Below are 23,804 nucleotides of genomic sequence, written 5' to 3'. Positions count from 1 at the left end.
TTCTTTCTTTTAGGCTTCCGTAATTTGTATGCTGTTTGGTGGCCCATAAATCCTTTAGACTTTATTTTTCTCTTTTGTATTTGAAATTCTTATCTTCACATTTTCTGATTTTTTTTTTCTTTTATCAGGTCAGTCCTTCTTTGAGTCCTCTTTACAATTCAGTTATTGTATTCTTTAGTTTCAGAAATAATGTTCGGGTCTTCATAGTGTAAAAAACGTTTTTCCATTTTGTTTTGTTACTGATTTTTTGTTTGTCTAATTTGTTGAGTATCTTTATAACGGTTATGTTGGATTTTTTGCCTGGTAATTCATATATCTTTGAGGTCATTTTTTGAGGATTTAATTTGTTCCTTTGGAAAAGTAATCATTTCCTTTTGTCTTTTTACTTTCTGTTGGGACTTTGGCATTTAAAAGCTCAGGTACCTTTCCATGATTTGTTGTTTGCATTCATCTTGGAAGGACTTTTCCATCTGGCTTGTCTATCTAGAAAATCCAGATACACTGCAAACCTATTCCAAGCATGTGTCCTCCCTGGGCTTGTGCATCAAATGTATTAATCCAAGAGATTTGCCCATATCTATTCGGTAGCATTGCCTGATGTCTACTATACTTTGTCCTGTTGCTCTTGCTGTCTTAAGCCATGAAACCGGAACGCCATCTAGTGTCGGTATCTGGTACTGTAGATTCTGGGTGCTAGACCAAATTATATTGGTTTTGTTCTTGATAACCCCGTTTTAGCACGCTCTTCCTGTCAGTGCTTAGATTGAGGCAAGAAAGAAACTAGTCTTTGGGGTAGTATTCCATCTGCTCTTTCACTGGAGCTATATTCTGCCTTTTTCTTTCCCTAGGGGGAAGTTAGAAGGTGGGTGTTTCCTCCCAATCTTCCCTTGCTGGGAGATGTGGGGGAGTATGAACTGGACTTTGAGGTGATTTTGTGTTCACCAGGAGTGCAGGGTCTCTTAAATATTTCTGCATTTCTCTCAATATCTAATTTAGATGTCGTTCAACCCCCCCCCCCCCTTAATTGGAGAAAGAAAGTCCAGGGTTTCCTATTCTGATGTCTTGCTGACATTAATTGTTTGATTTCTATTTTTTTTTTTTTTTGTCTTTTTCCTTTTTATCGGTACCAGGGATTGAACTCATGACTGCCTGCTTGCAAGGCAGGCGCTTATGCCGCTGAGCTAAATCCCCAGCCCCAAATTTCTATTGTTGATACCCTTTAAGGAAGAATGACTTGAATTTGATATCGATCTGGTAGGTCCAGGCCAAATAATTGCTTTTTGTCATAAAGCCATTGAGAAACACACTTAGGAAAAAGTAGCAATTCTTTGTATTGAGAAAGTGGGAAAAGCAGTAAATTGTTGCAAAATGAATGAGGTAGGACGTATTCTGTTTCCATCCCCAGGTGCCACTTAGTTTAGTGTAATTCAACGTGGCCAAAAGCAGGAGTTCAAATCAGGTAGACTTGTGTCTTTGGTTAATACTAAAAATACTTTGTTTGAACTGAAATGGAGCTTGTTTTGAAAGAGTTTGTCTGCATAGGAAAACTTTTATTTCTATATTTGTTATGTTAAATTTGTTTCTCTGCTATTTAAAGAATTAAAAGAAGCATGATTAATATTTTGGAGACTATTTGGTATTACGTGTTTTACGAATAAAATTTTTACTTCTGGTTAGCTAGTTTGTTGGCTAACTCTTGACAAATAAAATGTGGAAACCTTAAGACACAATTACTGGCTTTTGTCCAAAGCTATTTTTTAATTGACTCAATAATATTAATGAGTAAATGAATAAGCAAAAGAATATTTAAGAACATGTAATATGTAGTAAAACTATTTGTATTACTCTTTATGTTGAAACATTATTAAGTCTCTAGTTCTGTGCCAAATTTATGGCATTGGGAAATTATAATTAATATTTGACTTGGGTTTATATGTTATTCTTTGGCTTAGAGTATTTGAAGATTATATATTTGATTTTTAAACATGTAATGACATTTCAAAAAAATAAAGATAGTGTGTTTGTGTTTAGGGTCTGAATTTTAAGTCTTGTACTGCTTTAAATCCACAGAATCTATTTTTTACTGTTTGTCTTTTATTTCTGCTAAAGTTTGAATGCCTGTCGAGAAGTTTCTTGTTTGTTTTTTCATTATTTGTTGACTCTGAAAAATGAGCCATCATAATACTCTTAGTGAGGGGTGTTATATTTATCAGCTTTAGGAAATTCCAGAAGGAGAATTTCTGTGATGCTATTAAAAAGATAGGAAAATATTTAGACTTGGGAATTTGATTCAGGGTCATCATCTGCTATAGGAATAGTTAGTATTTGGTCACCAGTCTCTGGTTCCTTGGAAGTGGCAGAGAAAATGCAGTTGTAAGATGTCTTCAAAATTAATACTGGCATAATCCGCAATTGTGAAATTTGAAGATTGTGTAAACCATGTTATTCTCAGCCATATCAGTGGTAGTTAACTACACAAGTTAATATTTTGTATAAATTATTTTTGCATATCCTTATTGTTTTCAATAGTTTAGCATGTTCAGATGGGGCTGTAATTGATGTGTCTTACTTCAGGACAACTCTAAACAACCTGAGTGGTACATGCATGACTGTTCCATCTGACAGCACAGGATGGTCACATCCTGTAGTACAAGCAGCCTGATGGGATAGTCATGCATATACCACCAGTGAGTTGACATGGCAGAAAAACATAATGGCAGAGAAACTACCATCTGGAAGCTTTTGGGACTCTACATTAAGTCATTGGGATTGCAAAACCTGATCAGGATATGCATTTGTTGGGAAGTTTTGATGAACACAAAATTAACTTCTTGTATTAATGTAACATCAGGAAATGCTTATATTCTGGATTGAATACATGAAAGCTGTGCTAGTGGTTCTGATAACTGTATATATTCAGATTTTGGACTCAGAATTACAGCTTCACATTCTAAAAAGAACTAGACTGTCAGTAGATAAACCTGTATTCTTTAGGACTTAAACATCAGTGAGTCTAAAATAATTTTCCCCCCACTAAAAGAAGTCATGTCATGTGTCCATACACAATTTAGTTTACCCCTTGGTAGGTTATTTAAATTTGATTTTTTGGTTAATTTTAGACTCTTTTTGATCAGAACAATGCTGCAAAAAAAGAAGAGTCAGAAACTGCAAACAAAAATGATTCTTCAAAGAAGCTGTCTGTTGAGAGAGTATATCAGAAGAAGACACAACTTGAACACATTCTCCTTCGTCCTGATACGTATATTGGATCAGTAGAACCATTGACACAGGTAATTATTTGATAACATTAATTGAAACTAGGAGATATGTACTTGTACTTATAAATATATTGATAAAGTTATTGTGATTATATGCTTTGTAAATTATAATTTCATGTCTCGTGATCATGCATAAACAAGGGAGAGAAATACTGGAGAAGAAGAAATGTTTTCATTTTATTCTGAAGTTAAAAACTATCAAAAGATGTATAGAATGAAATAGTACCATCTGGACTTTTTTCAAGGTTCATACTGTGGATTAATGGATACTCACTAATAATGCTTACTGTTGATGCGCCTTTTGTATGCCTTTTGTATGTTTTGACTAACAATTTTGGGAAGCCGATATTGTTTCCTCCTTTTTTTGTTTGTTTTTTGTTTTTTGCTAAGAAAAGAAAAGCTTCAGTATATTTAACTTACCAAATCTGTCAACTATCAAATGCTGAGATTTGAAGCTGGGTTTCTATGAGTCCAAAGTCATGCTTTGTTCATATTATTTTACTTTCTGTTGCTTACATTATAAAAAAATATAAAGCATGAAGTAAAAGTATAAACAAAAGATGTTTCTGTATTTTTCTATTTTATGTAGGTACTAATTCTAATGATGTTTGATGCTTTATTGAAAGAGGATAGGACAATCTTAGGAATTTGATTTGCTGTTGGAATGGTTAGTTAGGATAACCAATCTGTACTTCTTTGGAACTGGCAAGAACAACTGAAACTATAGGTTTTTCTTTGTTTTCATTGTAGATGTTATTTTTTGGTGTTGGGAATTAGACCCAGAGCCCCCAGACCCTATGCATGGTCTCATCCCTGAGCTGTGTCCCTACCCCTTGTTGTGCCTTGTGTTGAAGCTAAAGCTTTATATATGGATAAGCACAGGACTAGAGAATAATAGCTTCTCATTTATGAGATTATTTAAATCCAGTATGAATGGTAAAATTTATTGTATTGAAGTTGTATATATTCTACTTTAGAGTTCTAACTGCCTAGAATAAAATTGAGGAATTTATGAGTAAAAAAGATTTGAATTTTTCTCTTAATACAGATGATGTGGGTGTATGATGACGATGTAGGAATGAACTGCAGAGAGGTTACCTTTGTTCCAGGTTTATATAAGATCTTTGATGAAATTTTGGGTAAGTGCTTGCTTAAGATGTAACATATCTGTTTCTATTAATGTGATTTTAGTGTTTTTGTATTTATAAATCTAGACTTACAATATAAATTTTGAAAGTGTATCTTTAGCTTTCATGCTGAAATATTCTTCAGAAAATTTGCAGTGCTAGCTGTAATATTTTCATGTCTTAGTGCTTTATATCTTTGCGTTTTAGTTTGCTTATCTGTAAATTGAATATGTTGTACCTGAGCCCTAAGTTGGTCTCTGTGTGTGTTCATCTGTGGTTTGCTTGTACCATGGTCACTTGAGGGGATAGCCTGATCCTGGCAGATTCTGTGAGTTGGATGTGAGAAATGTAAATCTGTGTTTTTCACCACAAATCAGATATTTTTGTTGGGCATTTTAGTAACCGTTGCTGTCAATGATATTTGTCTTTCCCAAGTCATATGAACTATTAATGCCAGATGACTCCTAGGGAATGGTTCCTAGGGAAAGTTTGTACTTTGGAAATATTTTTAAACTTGAACATTATTCTTTGTTGTGCTGCCTCATTCGTGAACCCTGAGGTTTCTTAGACGCTGAGGGTGTATGGATCTGAGCTTCTTTCTATTGGTCCTTGAGGAAAAGATAAAGTAAAACTGATTTCATAGTGTTCTTTTATACTGACCTTCCAAATAGCTACCTGAGGTTTATTTTTTTTTTTTATTTTTTATTTTTTGTCTTTTTCTTTTTATCGGTATTGGGGATCGAACTCACGACTGCCTGTTTGCAAGGCAGGTGCTTATGCCGCTGAGCTAAATCCCCAGCCCCTACCTGAGGTTTGTTATACAGTGTTTGTCAGGAATATATTCTTTCTATGGCTGAAATTCAACTTGACAGCTAGTTTGTGTTCAGATTCTCTTGAGGCAGTAGTAAATGGAAGCAGGAATATTTTTTATCATTAACTTTAGTACATATGGTTTGCATTTTGATTCGTAATAGTGTTAAAGACTTTAATTCAAAAATAGCTGGTTAATTTCAGTTGAATCCACATATAAAATCACTAGTATATTGAAGGAGGTTGGGGACAGTATTTGTTACCAAATTAAAATCAATTAAACCAAATTTTAATATTAGACTTGGATTAAGGGGTTAAGTACAGGTTTTGTTCTTATTTGTGTTTTTTGGTGCTGAGGATCAAACGTGTACTAGGCAAGTGCTCTACCACTGAGCTACAGCCCCAGACTTTATTTGTTTAATGAAAATATCCTCCCCTTTTTTGTGGTGGAAAACATGAAAGTAATTTGGTATGATATAAAATTTAAGAATTTTATTTAGAAAGTAAAATTTTTTAAGAAATTAGAAGTAATTTACATTAACTGTTACTATATGTAGATGTTTATATTAGTGAATGCAGTACAGTTGTGTCCATATTTTTTTTTATGTAACTGTATTTTATTACTCATTGAGATTTTTCATTTTGTAGTTAATGCTGCTGACAATAAGCAGAGGGATAAGAATATGACCTGTATTAAGGTTTCTATTGATCCGTAAGTATATTTCAAGTTTAAATTTTTAGCTATTTTTTTCTTTAGGTAATTCCCAATTTATGAATACTTCTCAAATATATAATGTGTTGGTTAATACATTATTGTTTGCCTATTGCTTCAGACTTTATATTTGCCTTTCTTCTTCCATCATCTTTTAACTTTTCCCAGAGAAATACTTCCCTTTAGAAGCCATTTAAAACCATTTTTCTTTGATGCTATTGATGCTATTTTAGCAGCCACAGTATAGTCACTTTCCCTTTCTTACTTTATTTCAGGAATTAAGACTAAGGGATATTAGTGTTATTCTGCATATGTTATGAGTTCAGTTTATTTTTTGTGATTATCCTTTGAACTTTTCCATTTATAACATGGTTTAATAAATTATATATGTTGGTATTATAGAATTTATATTAGGTGTTTAGCTAATTAGATTTTACTATGATTTTTAAAAAATCTGCATATATCTATAAATATGGATGACAGTGAGATAGAAATATAACTGAATTTATTTGGTTCTTAATGGCAATCAGATTCAAGTTCTTTTTAAAAATTAATCTATGTCATTTATGTCTTTGCTAGAAAATTATTGTGACATAGAAGAAAAATTGTTAGCTATTCTAAAGAAAAAAGGATGGATATATGATATACATTTTCACCTCTATTTTCATAGTTTATTTTTGTTGTTTATAAAGATAAAACTGATAAAAAGATATGCAGTCTTTTCTTTCTCTGAAGTTTATATATATTTAAAACTTGTAATAGTCAAGCATTTTGTGAGAAATTGCAGATTCTTGTTTTCTAATTTTAGCTGAAACACTTTGACTTTATTGAATTTCTTCCATAAACTCATTTTTTACTGCATATACCACAGTATTATTAGTGTTATGTATTAAAATGAATTGTATTTCAGAATTACAATTCTTGTATAAGTTAGATTTCTAATTTAAAAAGTTATTTTAAAGCAGAATTCAAATGGAAAAATGTGCTTTTGTATACTTCATTCGGTTGACCTTACTTTCCATACTATTTTTTTTAACTGTTTTTTTTTTTACTTTCACTCAGTATTTTTGTACAGCAGTTTTTTTTTCTTTGTGCATGTGTGCACATAAATATCTTGTGTGAAGAAGAGGTTAAATTTTAATACACTTCCGGTTAGCTCTTCTATTTTTTCAATTCTGTAGTGTTCTTTGATATAGGTATAAAATAGAAGTAAATTAATTATAAAAGGTATACAAATAGATTAACAAGGCATGCCATGAAGAGTTTAGATAAGCCTTCTAGAAGTTAGAATTTGTAATAGCCTTTTACAGGGTGTTGAAAATTCACAAAGTGATACAAGGTAATTGTTAGCATTGAAACAATTCATTTGGAGGCATCTGATTAAAACAACAGGCCTGGGGGTTGTGCAGCTCAGGAGTCAAGAAAACCCTTTATGGTCTTGAGGCCTTGAGTTCAGTCCTTAGCATAAGAACTAAACACACATATATGGGAAGCACATTTAAGCAGAGTTCTGTTTTACTCGCCTACGTGTTCTGATTTATTTGCTTTTGAAACTAGCTTTCAAGTAATAATACATGCTTATGAATATATATATTTAATGGATAAGATCACAATATCTACATTTTTATTACTGTTACATTGTGAACACTTCTTAATATGTCTTCATTCATTTATAAAAATCTTAATTCTTTTTTCACTGTCCCCTAGGATTTTATTATATTGGTAGTGGTAAATTACTATGACAATAATTTAACTTGTTTAATTTCTTTAGTTGATGGATATTGACTATGTAGATTGTTTTCAATGTTTCTTTTTAGTTTTAATTATTTTTTAAACTTTTTAGCCTATTCAAAGTATTCTTCCCATTTCTGTGAAGATTATTAATAGAGCCAAGAACACAGTTATGGAATATGGATACAATTATAGATGTTACAGAAAAAATGCTAAATCTAGGAAGTGATATAGATTGAAATTGTTTAAAAGAGGTTTTTAATGGAAAGTTTCCCTTTCATATTCATATAGACTTACTGGGTGTCAGAAATGTCAAGCTTAATCTATGGAACTCTGGTGAAGATAATTCTTATCTTGATTATAGTAGAATGTATCCTAAACAAGATAAAACATTTCTATTTTTCACAAACACAATGCCTTTTTTTTTTGAGACTTAAAATCATTTTCCACTTTTTGACTTTTATTTCCTTCATAATTCTTCTCTATTAGCTTTATAGTCCCTGGCATTTCTTATAGAAGGTAGGTGCTTAATAAATTATAGATGGCCCAAGCTAGTACTATTTTAAAGTCTACAGACTAGTGCAGTTTATGGCCCTTGTTTCTAAGGTCCACTGTTTTTACCTTTAGAATTAGGATACACATTTCAGTAGACAATTTGAAATGGTGGTGTATTTATAAATGTTGAGTTGAATATTCTTAAGAGACTGTTTATCTACTTGTGAAGAAACCTAATTGTTTCATAAAGAGCCGATAAATAATTTAGTAATTTTTTTGAAACTCAATATAAAGATTAGAAAACAGTAACTAAAAACTTAAGGAGAACTGAAGTCATAATCCTTGAAGCTTGAATGAAATTAGGGTAGACAAAGGAAAGATGAAAACTTATAGTAGGAACAAGAGAAAGATCAATGAACAAAGAAATGAAAGAATTAGGAATGAATATGAAAAAGCAGTAAAACTGAACTGAAGAAAAAATAGGATTTATGATGCATGATACTGGGAATTGCACATTGCTGTGAGTAGAAATATGGATAGTGGGCCTTTGATGTGTAATGCAGGACTTTTAAGCTTGATTTTATTAAAAGTATGGAGCCACTGCTATTTTCTAGAGCAAAAACTAAATGGTATTACGAAAGCTGGATTAAGTCCTTCATAGTTATATAAAATATACGTAAGTAGAGAGTAGCAAAGGGACGTTTAACACTAATCAGCGTCAAAGATGATGCTAGTTTTGTCTGCGCTCATATATTGGCATATGGAATTGAGAAAGGAGTGATACTGTTATGAAATGAATTCAGTAGGATAAACTAATAAGACTCAATTCTAGAGAATGATTAAGAGATAAGAATCAAAAATGACACTGAAATGTAAACCTAGTGAATGAGTAGAAGAGAAACTTTGTGGGCAGTAAGAAAAAGGAAAATGTGATTGCTGATTTGGGGAGGGGTAATGATGTATTAAGTTTTAACTTTTTGATTTAACCATCCCATAAATTTTTATTTTGATTTCTATGATTTTTCTATAATAACTATTTCTAATAATTCTTTAAGAGACTAAGGTATGTATGGTACAACAGTGTGCCTCAGAATAATTGAAAATCTACAGATTAGAAAATGATCTTTTAAGGTGATTCTTAGTATTGGCTGTGAAATTCTCATTTCTTTGACTCTTAAGTGGATGAAAGTATCAAACTGCTGAAAATAGTATGGTAGGTGAAGCTTTTCATGCAGATGACTGCTATGTAACTCAAGTTGCTATTATTCTATCTCACACCTCCAGTAGTTAAAATTGATAATTTTAAGGCAGAAAACTTAAAAGAGCTAAGATAGGTAATACTATATATTTAAAAATCATTAAAATTCATTTATGACAATAATTGGCATGACACAAACATCTAATATTTATGTTTAGAATGAGATACAGTTTAGGTTCTTTGTCCTTTTTGCATCTATACTAATGTTACAGGTAGGAAATGAAAAATGGTAGCAGCCACTAGATCTGCAGAACTTGTACACTGATAGTAGAATCAAGCAGGAAGATCATTGCTAGTGCATATGAAAAGAAAAACTGAATCTATAGTCAATTTCTTATAAAAGTATTGCTCCTTTTATTTTTCCCTGGGAGGCTGAAAAGAATTTCTTCTCCTGAGAAATGTTGTGTCATTGCCTGGCAGATTTTAGTGATTCTAATTGTGTTATGACTGAGATATTGAAATGCATGTCCTCACCAAGTATTTTCTTCAGTAATAAATGAAAGTCAGTGTCTTCCATTTTATAATGGGTGGTATTTTGCTTGTAATTGTTCAGGTTTACTTTAGGTAACTTTATTTTTTATGGAAATTAAAGTATGTTTAAATTTGTTTATTTACAGGGAATCTAATATCATAAGCATTTGGAATAATGGAAAAGGCATTCCCGTAGTAGAACACAAAGTAGAGAAAGTTTATGTTCCTGCTTTAATATTTGGACAGCTTTTAACATCCAGTAACTATGATGATGATGAGAAAAAAGTTACAGGTAAAGTCTGAGTGGAATTTTGATTGAAAAATAACTTTCTTAATATGAAAATCTTTCTATTTTTATGTAAACTAGTACAATAAAGACTATAATTTTGTTATGATAAAATCCTTTTCAGAATTTATTTTTAAGAAGTCATATGTATATATTGTTTTGATTGTATAGTCGGACATTAGCATTTTAAAGTCTGATAATACACTTAATTATGTGAGAACTATTGGAACTCTATCTTGGCTCACAGTTTGAATTTTAAGTTAGATAAGACTATTGTGATAGTGTATTATATAAATTTGTTATTACATAAGTACATCTTTAGTAAAATTAGTTCTGTCTTCAAGATTGAAAATCTGGGCTCTGTAAATAAAGTTGAAAGTACTTTGACCAAAATCAAATGTTTTCTTACCTAACTTCGTTGCTGAAGTAGGTTGATAATTTCCTTTACAAACTGAGGGTGTGGGAAATGATACAGGGTAGTGACTTTGATAGAAAGTTAAAATTTCCTCGTCTCATAGACTTACTGAATCATAAGTGCTACCAGGCTTTAATATTTTTGAAATTGTGGTAAAGGTATTACATTTATGGAACCTGTGTTTTAATTATACCTTTATATGTTAAATTTTAATTTTATTTTTTTTAAATGGAAAAATAAACATATTCAGGAATGCCCAATCAAAGATTGATGAAATAATGCAATAAGAACTGTTTTGCAATAGACTTGCCTTGTGGTAGACAAGTTAACAAAGTTTTTTTTCCCCCTAGAAATAATATATAATTTCAAAAAAAAACCAGAAATCACTAGTTGATAATTACATATTTTCCTCTTACAAATGTTGTTCAAGTTACAAAAGTGAAGCATATAAAGTGGACATGCAAACAGTGAGACTGCAAACAGTTCCGTTCAACCATCCAACAAAAACTTAGTAATCTGGTTATCAATCCTATACACTTAAACATACATGCAGTTATATCTTTTAGAGCACTTTCTCTTCCTCTCTTTTTTACAATGGCAAGTACACATTTAGGGTTATGTTACTCCTACATTTCTTATTACTTTTTACACTAGAGACACAATGTGATATTTATAAATAAGATTATTTATTTCACTAATGAGGATAGCTTCAAGTTGTCTCTATTTACCTATGAAGGCCTCAAGACCATCTTTTTTATAGCTGAGTAATATTCCATTATATAAAACTACCACATCTTTTTCATCCACTCTGCAGTTACAGGCAGGTTGGTTGTTTCCAAGATTGTGCTGCTATGAACATGGGTGCACATATATCACTGTGATATAACCTTTTCAGTTTTTCTGGGAAAATACCCAGGCGGGAAATAGTTGGATTGAATGGAACTTCCAATCCTAGTCTTCTGAGAATTCTCCATACTGATTTCCATAGTGGTTGCACCAGTCTATACCACAACAATGGAGCAGTGTTCCTTTTTCCCCTCCGCAGCCTCCCCAACATTTGTTATCAGTTGATTTCTTGAAGGGAGCCACTCCTTCTAGAGTAAGATGAAATTGCAATGCTGTTTTAATTTGCATTTCTCAAATGACCAGTGATGGTGAACATTTCTTTATGTATTTATTTGCCATTTGTATATCTTTATCTGAGAACTGTGTGTTCATTGTTCATCTCAGATGCCCATTTTTGGAGAGGGTCTTTGAATTTGGGGGCTTGATGTTTTTCAATTCTTTGTATGTTCTGGATATAAGTCCTAACAAAGTTTCTTTAAACAATTTTCACTGAATCTTTTACATTTGTTTTATAGGTGGCCGCAATGGTTATGGTGCAAAACTTTGTAATATTTTCAGTACAAAGTTTACAGTAGAAACAGCTTGCAAAGAATACAAACATAGTTTTAAACAGGTATGAGAGACTCCTGTCTGTTTTTATTTTTGCTGAGATAATGGAATCTTAGATACCTCATAATGAGTGATACTATATAACATTTTGTTTTAAGCATTAAATAAGTTACAATATTAAGCCAATATCACAGTGCTTGAAAATTTATGTACACCTGCCTCTCATTCCTTTAAAGCAAAATGGCTTATGTGACTTTTTTAGTCAAATATTGGTAAAATTTTTCTAAATTTCATAGATTAATTTAGATGCAGTCACTTTGCTTCAAAAATTTCTTAGTGAATCATCAAATTTATATTTTAAAATTTTTGCAGGTCTCTGAAAATAATCTGAAATTTTATGCAAGCTAAAATGCGCTTGTAGCCAGGTGTGGTGGTGTACACCTGTAATCCCAAAACTCAGGAGGCTGAGGCAAGAAGATCGCAGCAAGTTTAATGCCATCTTGGGCTACATAGTTAGTTCAAAGCTAGCCTGAACTACATAGTGAGATTCTGTCTTAAAATAAGCAAAACAAAACATAAAAACAAACAAGAAATACATTTAAGAGCATCATTCCTTTTTATTTTTATAAAAATCTGTATATTGAAGATTTTGAAAGATATTTTACTGCCAGTATATACAGTTTATTTTATTTATTTATTTTTTTGGTCTTTTTCCTTTTTATCAGTACCGGGGATCGAACTCACGACTGCCTGCTTGCAAGGCAGGTGCTTATGTTGCTGAGCTAAATCCCCAGCCCCTATACAGTTTATTTTTAATCTGTTTTTAAAAATGGTAATATCCACAAATTTTTCAACTCTGTTTTTAGTTTTAAGGATTTGTTTTAAAAATGGAAGACATATATATCTCTTTATCTATCTATATGTATGTAGTAAATGACTCAGTTGTTGTTATGTACTGTGAAATGTAGAACCATGGTAGAAATATATGAGCATAACATTTATTTTTTAAAGACATGGATGAATAATATGATGAAGACTTCTGAAGCCAAAATTAAACATTTCGATGGTGAAGATTACACATGCATAACATTCCAACCAGATCTATCTAAATTTAAGATGGAAAAACTTGACAAGGATATTGTGGCTCTCATGACAAGACGAGCATATGATTTGGCTGGTTCATGTAAAGGAGTCAAGGTCATGTTTAATGGAAAGAAATTGCCAGTAAGTGTTTTGTAAAATAATTCAGAAAAATGTTATTTTGTAGCCAGGAGATAGTTGCCTTTTACTTTTGAAATATAACCTGATATTTTCCTTGAATTTATGTGTTTAGATTATTCTCTTTACAAGTGATTACTGTTATTTGCATTAAATCTGTTGTGTTACTGAGTTATACTGTATACCCTATATTTTTTTTTTTGTTTGTTTGTTTCTTGGTCCTCTTTTCTGACTTTTCTGATTGTAATTGAGCACTTAAAAAATAAACCTATCTTCTCTGCTGACTTACTACTTCAAAATCTTTTTTAGCAGATTCCATGGGTTTATAGTGAACATATTTTTCTAAATCACTTGAGTCAATCTTTAAATAATGTTACTTCATATATAGTGAAAGAAGTTTTTATGGCAATACACCTCCATTTTGCCTCCTCAATTTCTATCATGTTACACTTTTAGATAGGCTATGAGGACCAGATGGTGACGAGAATGAGGCAGAAGAAATAGTTTTTAAAATGATAGAAAATTATAAAATAGTGACATTGTTTTTACTTTAATCAGTTGTCTTAGAGCAGTTGAAAAATAGAAGATTCTAGTATATTTGTTCCATTTTCAGTGCTCTTAATTTATTCGTGTATATCTTAGTTTCTAGGTTTTTTTTTTTCCTTCCCTCCTGGGTCTTGCTTTGTTGCCCAGACTGGCATGGAACTCCAGGGTTAAAGCAGTCCTCCTGCTTCAGCCTGTGAACAGCTGGAACTACAGATATGCATCACTCACGGAGCCTGGTTTCAATTCTGATCTTAACCATATTTCCTTCTGTGAAGACTTTCCATAACATTTCTTGTAGAATAGCCAGGAGTAAATTTCTTCTACTTCTGTTTTACAAAGTCTATTTTTCTTTCATTTTCAAGGATATTTCCACTGGAGTTACACTATAGTTTGACACTGGCTTTCTTTCAGCCCTTTATTGATGTCATTGCATTATCTTTTTGGTTGCATGATTCATGATTAGAAGACTGCTGTACTTTTAGGTTGCATTTATCTTGCTTAGTAAGGGATTTCTTTTTTCTTTGGCTGTCATAAGCACATTTCTATTGGCTTGTTTATTTTTTTGTTTGTTTGTTTTGCTTTCTGAATGTCACATACTTATGTATGTGGTACTTCTTGTTTTTGTTTTCATTTATCTTGATTGTCGTCCTTGAGCTTCTTGGATCTGTTATTTTGTGTCTATCACTAATTTTGAAAAATGTTAGGTGTTTCTTCAAATATTTCTTTTGACCTTTTTTTCTAATACATGTATAATTTTATCAGTTGGTATTGTTCCAAGCTCTTGATGCTTTGTCTGTTTTGTTCAATCTATTTCCTTTTTGTTTCAGTTTAATTTCTCTTGCCTGACTTCAAGATAATTTTTATTTTCTTCTATATCCTTAAGTCTACTACTGAGCCAGTTGAAGATGTTCTTCCTATCTTCTGTATCTTTAATAGTTAGCATTTCCATTTGATTTTTAATTTCCATGTCTGCTGAAGTTACATATTGCTACTCTTTCCCCCAGAGGTATAACATAATTACAGTTATTGTAAGTGCTGTGACTGGTAACATTCTTCAGGGTGTAGTATATCTGATTTTGATTGCTTCTCAGAATGTTTTCATACATTTTGATATGTCTGAAAGTTTTGTTAAAAATTAGATATTTATAATAGAGCAGGTACTGAAGGTACCTGTGGGTACTGAAAGTGACTAGGTTTTAGTATGAGACTTAATCTGTCCAGGATTTGGACTGTGAAATAGTATGAGACTTAATCTGTCCAGGATTTGGACTGTGAAATAGTATGAGACTTAATCTGTCCAGGATTTGGACTGTGAAATTTGTTCTTCTGTGGATATTGGGACCTTTCAGATTCTTCCTTGTTTCCTTCTTTCCTCAAAAATGGTCTGTTGCTTGTATCTCTGCCAGCTAAAAACCAGTGTTGTTACTGAGAGATAATGTGTAATGCCTGATTAAATGCTGCTTTAAAGGGAGCAGTGAGTTTGTGTCTCATGGAATTGGCCTCAAGTATTTATGCCCATCCTCAATAGGTAGAGTTTTTGGGGGGTTTTTTTTGTTTGTTTGTTTTTTGTTTTTTTAGCAGTGGCAAGCTTTATTCAAGAAAGCAAAAATGAAGAGTAGGAGAGAAACTGGCTCTGCAGATTGAGCTTGAACCAAGCAAAGAGAAAAAGAGAGAGAAAGGAAAGATAAAAGTACATACTGCATCTGGGAAATGCAGTGTGGGCTATCATGGAAAGTTATGCTAGCCAACAGGTAGAGAGTTTTGTTCCTTTCTCTTTTTCCCCCTAGCTACAGCGATTATTTAAGATTATTTATTGGTGTTGTCGGTCTGTGTTCTTGAGGCTTTCTGCCCTGTGGAAGAAGCACTCCCACATATCACCTTTTCTGGAAGGAAGATGCATCTGAGATTTCTCTTTAGCTGCTCTTCTTAGCTAGCCAGCAGTATAGGGAAGAAAGAGTCTTTCTGTTGTTTCTGATCTTTCCTGTGAGGATTTGGTGGAATTCCTTGAGGAAAAACCTCTAAGAATTTATTCATTATGACTGCAGCCCCTAAGAATTTCCCACACTCATATTATTATATATTGATGAATGCGAATTTTTAGTTAGAAGTTCCTTCTGGTTTATTTAACTTCTACCTTAGGTAAGCAGCTGTTTAGGTTTTTGTGGTTTTCTACAGATCCATGTGTCTGTCCAGCTTTCAGAATGGGCATCTATTCTGTGACCTCAATTCTTTGACTTCATGAACAATCATTACTTTATTTGATCAGATGTTTTCTTGTAAGGGTAGAGATGACTTTTGTTTCAGCTCTCTATATGTTTGAACTCATACCAGAAGTCTACTATGTCATTTTAAAAACTTAAAATTGTAAAAGGTTTTGTAATTTTTGTTGTTGTTGTTGTTGTTTTTTTTATTGGTACCAGGGATCGAACTCACGACCTCACACTTAGCCAGGCAGGAGCTTGTGCCACTGAGCTAATTCCCCGGTCCAAAGGTTTTGTAATTTACCTGTTCAGCTATTCCTTTTTATCCTTTTTCTCAAGTATACATAGTTATTCTTTTTTAAAGAGCATGAGAAAAGACAGAGAATAGGGAAAGTCATGAAAATTTGTATTTGTGGAATAAGAGGTGTCATAGATGGGAGAAGATGCAAGTGTAAGGAGTAACAATGGCTTTTACCTATTTGTGCTGCTAGTATACAAGTAATCATTTATTGTTTTTGTTTTTTTTTTAAATTAATAGGTAAATGGATTTCGTAGTTATGTAGATCTTTATGTGAAAGACAAATTGGATGAAACTGGAGTAGCCCTGAAAGTTATTCATGAACTTGCAAATGAAAGATGGGATGTTTGTCTTACGTTGAGTGAAAAAGGATTCCAGCAAATCAGCTTTGTAAATAGTATTGCAACTACAAAAGTAAGTATGCATATTTCTTATTCTCAAGTCATTGGTAAAATAACTTTTCATTAAAAATAACAGAATGATGTAATAATAAAACTATCTTTAAGTAAAAATTCACTTGTGAAATTGAAAGCTTGTTTTATTTTCAGTATTAGAATTTGTATGACAATTTAAACATCCATTGAGAAATAAGTTTATATGCATAATATTTATAAATGAACATATGTTATGAAATTTAGAATAACAGATTTATTATTTTGTGTTTTGGTTCAGAGTATAATACAGAGTAATGGGAAATGAATTTCTTGAGATCTACCATTCTAAGGATTTTGAACCGTCTTTTCTGTAGGTTTTCAGATTTCAAAATTAAGTGAAATCTTTTCATCTAAAAGCATTTATTGGGTTGATGATATAGCTGCTCAGTGGTAAGAGTGGTTGCTTAGTGTGCTTGAAGTCCTAGCTTTAATTTCCAGCATTGCAGTCAATCAATTGCAATTCACTAATGCATTTTTAAGAAGTCCACTGATCATAATAAAATGTTGGGCAACACAATCATATCCCCCAGAATAGTTTAAACCAATGTTTTGCCATTCTTGTTTGAGTTTTAACATCTTTTTAATACTTAATACTTGTAATGTAGTATCACTTTGTTTAATCAACAGAAATTGAAATCAGTTATTATTGTATTTTATTATGTGTAATAGAAAATTTAAATGTACAGGTTTTATTTTTTCCTCTCATAAATGGGGTCTAAGGATAGTAGTTTTAGACTGTTATTGTGACACAATAGTGTCATCAAGGACCTATTGACTTTCTGGCTTTCTTTTCTGCCATCCTTAGCATATGGTTTCTTTTAAAAATTTTTTAAAATTTTCTTTATTTCAAAGAGAAAAAAAAACAAAGAAAAGAAAAACAAAAAAATGAAACATTTAAACAACTATAAGAACAACAAAAAACAATAACAATATAGACTTTCAAAACAAGATGATAGGAATTTGATAATGGTTGTAATATTGCATATTATCTTCAAAAGAGTTGCTTAGATTATCAGATATAGACATGCAAAATTGATTTAATCGTATGAATATTAATTGGTTTTTTTCAAGAACTAATAGAATTTTTAGTAGTAATGTAAGCTGTCTAATGTATATGTAAATAAATTTATATCTTTTTCCTTTTCCCTTTCCTCCCTTTCCTTTTTTCATTTCCCTTATCCTAGTTATTTTTCCCCTTTGAGCAATTACTTATCCTTTCACAATATCTATTGTAGATTTGGGATCTTATTTACTCTTTCAGTTTCTTACACTAGGAAGACAATACGGTATTTATACATGTGAGTCTGACTTATTGCACTTATGAATATGGTCTCAAGTCTCATCCATGTACCTATGAAAGCCTTAGTGTGATCCGTATAGCTAAGTAGTGCTCCATTGTATAAAAATACTGTATCTTTTTTTTTTTTTATCTATTCCCCTGGTTGATGGGCATTTGAATTGTTTCCAAGAGTTGGCTCTTACAAATTGTGCTGCCATAAACGTGGGTACACATATATCACTCTGGTATGATATTTTCAATTCTGGGAAAATGCCCAGGAGCTGGATAGCTGGGTCAAATTGGACCTCTAATCTTAGCTTTTTGGAGGAATCTCCACACGGACTTCGACAGTGGTTATACCAGCCTACACTCTCACCAACAGTGGAGAAGAGTTCTTTTTTCACTACAGCTTCTCTAGCATTTGTTATTGGTTGATTTCTTAATCTTGGCCATTCTTTCTAGAGTGAGATGGAATCTCAGCATTGTTTTAATTTGCATTTCTCTAGTGACCAATGATACTGAACATTTGTTTTGTATGCTTATTTGCCATTTGTATTTCTTTATTTGAAAAGTGTGTATTCATCTCAGATGCCCATTTTTGGACAGGGTCTTGGAATTTTGGGGGCCTGATCTTTTTAAATTCTTTACATGTTCTAAATAGAAGTCCTTTGTCTGAAGAAGAGTCCATTAAGATTTTTTCCCAATTTGTGGGTTTTCTTTTCACTCTGTTGGAGATTTCTTTTGGTGTGCAAATACTTTTTAATAAGATAATATCCTAGTTGTAGATTCTGGAAAGTATTTCCTGTGCAATTTGATTTTTGTTCATGAACTTTTTATGTAACCCTGTATCTTCAAGATTTCTACCTACTTTGCCTTCCAATGCATTTAGTGTTTCTGTTTTAATATTTGGATCCATTTTGACTTTGCTTTAGTGCATGGTGATAGGCATGGATCTAGTTTTAGTTTTTGGCATATGGAAAGCCAGTTTTTCCAGCACCACTTATTAAAGAGGCTGTCTTTCTCCCAGTGAACTTGTTTGGCCCCTTTGTCAAAGATAAAGTGGCTGAGTGTGTTTATAGTTGTAGTTGTAGTTGTAGTTGTATCTTCTGATCTGTTCCATTGATCTTCAGATCTGTTTTTATTCCAGTACCATGTCAATTTTATTATAGTAGCTTTGTAGTATAACTTCAAGTCAGGGATAGTGATATCTCCTGCTTTACCTTTGTTTCCCAGAATTGCCTTTGCTATTCTTGGTCTCTTTGTGTTCCAGATGAATGTTAGGAATGATTTGTCTAGATCTCTGAGGTATAGTAATAGTTTTTTCATTGGAATTGCGTTAAATCTGTGTAGCAATTTTGGGAGAATGTCCATTTTCACAATGTTTGTTCTTCAATCCATGAACAAGAAATTTGTTTCCATTTTCTGAAATCCTCTTTGATTTCTTTTTTCAGAGTAATGTAATTTTCAGTGTATAGATCTTTTACTTCCTTTGTTAGATTGATTCCTAAGTTATTTCTTTTTTTTTTTTTTTTGGATGCTATAATGAAGGGTGTGGTTTCCCTTATTTCTATCTCAGTGAGATTGTTGTTTTTATACAGGACTGCTACTGATTTTTGAGTGCTTTGTATCCAGCTACATTACTTAATTTAATTATATCACATCTAGAAGTTTTTCAATGGAGTTTTGGGGGGGTCTTCTATATACAGTATTATGTCACCTAACATTTGGTTTTATTTACATACTTCCAAAATACCTATTACCTCCTTGTACATCCCTTTCATATTCTAGGGGAAAGAAATGGGATTGAGGTAAGTCTCTTTTGGTCAAGAATGTGGTAGTTTTATTAAAAGGCCCACCTTGGTAGGTCTTTGGTAAAATCTCACTGGCTAGATAAGAGTCATGTGGCTATCCTTTGTTACAGTGGAACCAAGGTTTTTATTTTTTAAAAAAATAATTTTAAAGAGTATTTTTAAAATTAGTATATGTTTGTAATATCTGATGTTTACATTTCTCATGGGGAGTTGGTACATGTACATGATACATTTTAATTTCTCCATTCCCCTCTGCTTTCTTGCCTCCCCTCCCTCATCATCTCTTGATCCTTTTCCATTTTTTTTTTCTGTTGTACCATGTTTGCAGTGCATAATGTTTATATTCCTTCTGTGGAGTAGGTGCATGTGCATCACATATCTTACTTGTAGAAGGAGCAAGGAGGGAAGAGAAGAATAGGGGCAAAAAAAGAGAATTAAGATGAACATATATTCCATAGTAAATGTGATCATTGTGTACATTTATAAGATTTTATAAAATTAATATAAAAATTTTAAAATTTGAATCCTTTGTAGGAAAATAAATAAGCCTTGAGACCATAATATTGAGTAAAATAAGCCAGACACCCAAGTTTAATTATCACTGGGGTTCTCTTTTATGTGATCTTTTTAACTGGGTATGTTACCAGTTTAACAGTTTGTGTCTATTAATAAAGTAACAGGAGGGTGGATTTTAGGTGGACAGCTGACAATGGTTGCCACAATCCCTAGGCTTAAGTCATGAGTCTCATCGGTACCACCCATTCCTATTTTCATTTTCACTTCCATCTCATCTTTTACTTTGTTGTTTCTATAATAAAATTGGCCATATGAGTTGTGTGACAGAAAGAGAGACATATTTGGTCTTTGTCTCAATTCAGATAGAATTCTCAAACTCTTATAATTTGCTGAGTATTAGGACTATAAAATGTATCTTTTTCTTCTAAAGCCTTTAATCTGTGAGGTCTGTGCTAACTCTGGGTAGTTAGTGCCAAAACTGAATTACATTGTTGATCATCCAATTGGTGTCTAGAGAATGAGAGACTTAGTTATGGGTATTGGAAAGTACCTCAAAAATGGTGTCAGAAATGGGTTGAGAAAAACAATAGAGCTTGGTTTATTGGTTCTGTGGTCAAAAACTTTATTTTAGAAATCTGGACTATGTCATGGGACTCACATTACTTTTCTAGAAAATAGGATTAATAATGTTGAGATCACCAAGTGGTTGGCTATACTCACTAACTACAGGAAATTTTGTTTCTATGCTTTTAAAATTTTTTGTCCTTAGGGTGGACGGCATGTGGATTATGTAGTGGATCAAGTTGTTGGCAAACTGATTGAAGTAGTTAAGAAAAAGAACAAAGCTGGTGTATCAGTAAAACCATTTCAAGTAAGTGATGTTTTATATATTCTGCTGACTTTCTTAATCATGTATTTTGATGTTGACCTTCGTTTTTTGTATTTTCTTCAGGTAAAAAACCATATATGGGTTTTTATTAATTGTCTTATTGAAAATCCAACTTTTGATTCTCAGACTAAGGAAAACATGACTCTGCAACCCAAAAGTTTTGGGTCCAAATGCCAACTATCAGAAAAATTTTTTAAAGCAGTGAGTAAAACTTGTATAATTTTTTGGTATTATTAAGTACTTTTCTTGATTACTTTATTCTGTTTGTGATTAGTTTCTCTATTCACATTAACTGTGAGTATAGAGTTGTTCACTGTATAAATTAATATCCATGTCTGATAACATTATTGTTTCATAAAATCATTGATTGGTATACCAAGAATTAAAGTGGGGATTATGTTAGCTAAATGTATTTTTAACTTTGCATTGGCCTTTGTAAAGCTCAGATTTTTCTGTAACAAATATGTAAATCCTCTTAGAATTCTTGATTTCTTCTTTTCTACTTTCATTTCAACTTTGCTACTGAATTTTACCTGTTTTTTTTTATTGTGGTAACAAATATAAAATAAAATATATTGTTTTCTACATACTTTAAAATTTCGTTTTACTTTGCATATGTATGTTTAGGCTGTTTTAACTTTCCTAAAGTGAGATGAGGATACAAGTAAATAATCTGAAATGAGGGTTTGTGGCTAATATTAGTTACTTGTAATCTTTTAATCAAGGTTTGATTCATTTCTCTTGTTCAGCAGTAACATCAATAATGTTTATCCATGAAGTGCCTTTAAAGATGTTTGGCAGTGGGACAATAAAGATGAATAAATCAGAGACCTTCCTCTTTGGATAGTTTGGTGGAGGTTAACTTCTTTTTGGGTTAACATTTTGTCACTTGTTGACTCACTGCAAAATACAAACCTGCAGTGCTGAAACCTTTATTACCAAATTATTTAAAACAAATTTGGTTTTTATATTCTAAGTTAAGGTCTATAGAAATAATACTTTTGGATCTATTATAATAAATTCTGAATGCAGATTACTCTATATTAATATTTCCCCAAATTTTTGTCCTGGTAATAATTTTTATCAGGAAGTGATTTCATTTCAGACCTTACATTTTTCTGGAATAAGTTCAGATTTGGCAACATAGTTCACCTCTTTATGTATTAAACAGTCTAGAAAATGATTTCATACACCTAAAATGAATCACCTAGGATGATAAAGAATAGCTGTATTAGAATTGGAATTGGTTAAATTTTTCTTTTTGGGTTAAGATCTTAACTCACAAAGTACAGATAATATGTAATGTTTGAAGCTCTCATTGCTAGGCTATTTAAAGAATAAAGCCCATTTGTATGTTCCCAAGTTTATCTTAAAGTTTCCCTTCATGTTAATTTTTTTTGTCATCCTGAATTTAGGACTTATATTTTGTAGTGAAAGATACTTGAAATGCCAATTTTGCCAGATAATACATTCAAGAGTAAAATTTGCCAGTAACAATATATATTCTTTATGGAGTTCATTACTGTAGAATTTTTCTGAGATACTAGAGTGGCTGTTTTTCATATATTTTAGTAAATAGATCATTGTGTATATAGTCGACTGAGTTAGTTTTACTGTAGTTGGGTAAAATTCACTAACATACATTGTTGTCATGGTCATTTTTAAAATTTTATTTTATTTTATTTATTTTAACTATTTTTTTTAAATCAGTACCAGGGATCAAACTCATGACTATGTGCTTGCAAGGCAGGTGCTTATGCCGCTGAGCTAAATCCCCAGCCCGTCATCGTCATTTTGTATTAAAGCACCTTAAAACTCTCCAGAGTCCAGGCATCACTATAGTAAAATCTATGAAACTTTTGGCTTATTTATATATTATTTACCATTATACTTCACCTTTTCTTTTCCATTTAGGCCTCTAATTGTGGAATTGTAGAAAGTATTCTGAACTGGGTGAAATTTAAAGCACAGACTCAACTGAATAAAAAATGCTCATCAGTAAAATACAGTAAAATCAAAGGTATCCCCAAACTGGATGATGCTAATGATGCTGGTAAGACTCAGATTATTAAAGATTGTGAGTTTAACTGGTACTGTTACAGAGATTTTTTCATTCAGACTGTGATTTTTGTTCATAGTATTTACCTTATTAAAATTGCCATATGCATCACATATTAGTTTTTAGGAAATAGAAACTTAACAATTCAGTATTTAAACAGCATAGTGTAAAGTTACTGTTACAGTTTTTCACTATTATTGTGACCATTTTTCTGGCTTCATTTTTCTAATCAGTTAAATGAGGAATTAGTGTATATGTAATTTTTAACTTTTTTCAGGTGGCAAACATTCCCTGGAGTGTACACTGATATTAACAGAAGGAGACTCTGCCAAATCACTGGCAGTGTCTGGATTAGGTGTAATTGGACGAGATAGATATGGAGTCTTTCCACTAAGGGGTAAAATTCTTAATGTAAGAGAAGCTTCTCATAAACAGGTATATAAATATATATTTATATATATTATACATTTATAATATTTGCATTATTTTATAAAAACTTTTTAAATTTTAAAATGGAATTCTTAGTTTTCATATATTCCAACACTTAAAATATTTTCATTGCTTTTCCTTTTTGC

At 31.9% G+C, this 23,804-nt stretch overlaps 1 protein-coding gene across 3 annotated transcripts in view; it reads left to right on the top strand.

Moving 5' to 3' along the window:
* The window catches only part of Top2b (DNA topoisomerase II beta), a 67,649-nt gene that overhangs the window by 11,938 nt on the left and 31,907 nt on the right, over nt 1-23,804 (top strand). For 2 of the 3 annotated variants that reach the window (XM_063257037.1, XM_063257039.1), the window contains exons 2-12: nt 3,120-3,290; nt 4,327-4,417; nt 5,864-5,927; nt 10,029-10,174; nt 11,945-12,042; nt 12,990-13,202; nt 16,482-16,655; nt 21,051-21,152; nt 21,234-21,371; nt 23,085-23,223; nt 23,507-23,664. In XM_063257037.1, the coding sequence (XP_063113107.1) occupies nt 3,120-3,290; nt 4,327-4,417; nt 5,864-5,927; nt 10,029-10,174; nt 11,945-12,042; nt 12,990-13,202; nt 16,482-16,655; nt 21,051-21,152; nt 21,234-21,371; nt 23,085-23,223; nt 23,507-23,664 (1,494 nt within the window). The remainder of the gene's footprint in view (nt 1-3,119; nt 3,291-4,326; nt 4,418-5,863; nt 5,928-10,028; nt 10,175-11,944; nt 12,043-12,989; nt 13,203-16,481; nt 16,656-21,050; nt 21,153-21,233; nt 21,372-23,084; nt 23,224-23,506; nt 23,665-23,804) is intronic. The other variant, XM_063257038.1, reaches the window with a different exon arrangement.

Source organism: Cavia porcellus, unplaced genomic scaffold, assembly GCF_034190915.1.
Source record: "Cavia porcellus strain 051 isolate PalLab524CR breed Dunkin Hartley unplaced genomic scaffold, mCavPor4.1 scaffold_10, whole genome shotgun sequence".
Classification (NCBI taxonomy): Eukaryota; Metazoa; Chordata; class Mammalia; order Rodentia; family Caviidae; genus Cavia; species Cavia porcellus.
This window is presented reverse-complemented; position numbering and strand designations above follow the sequence as displayed.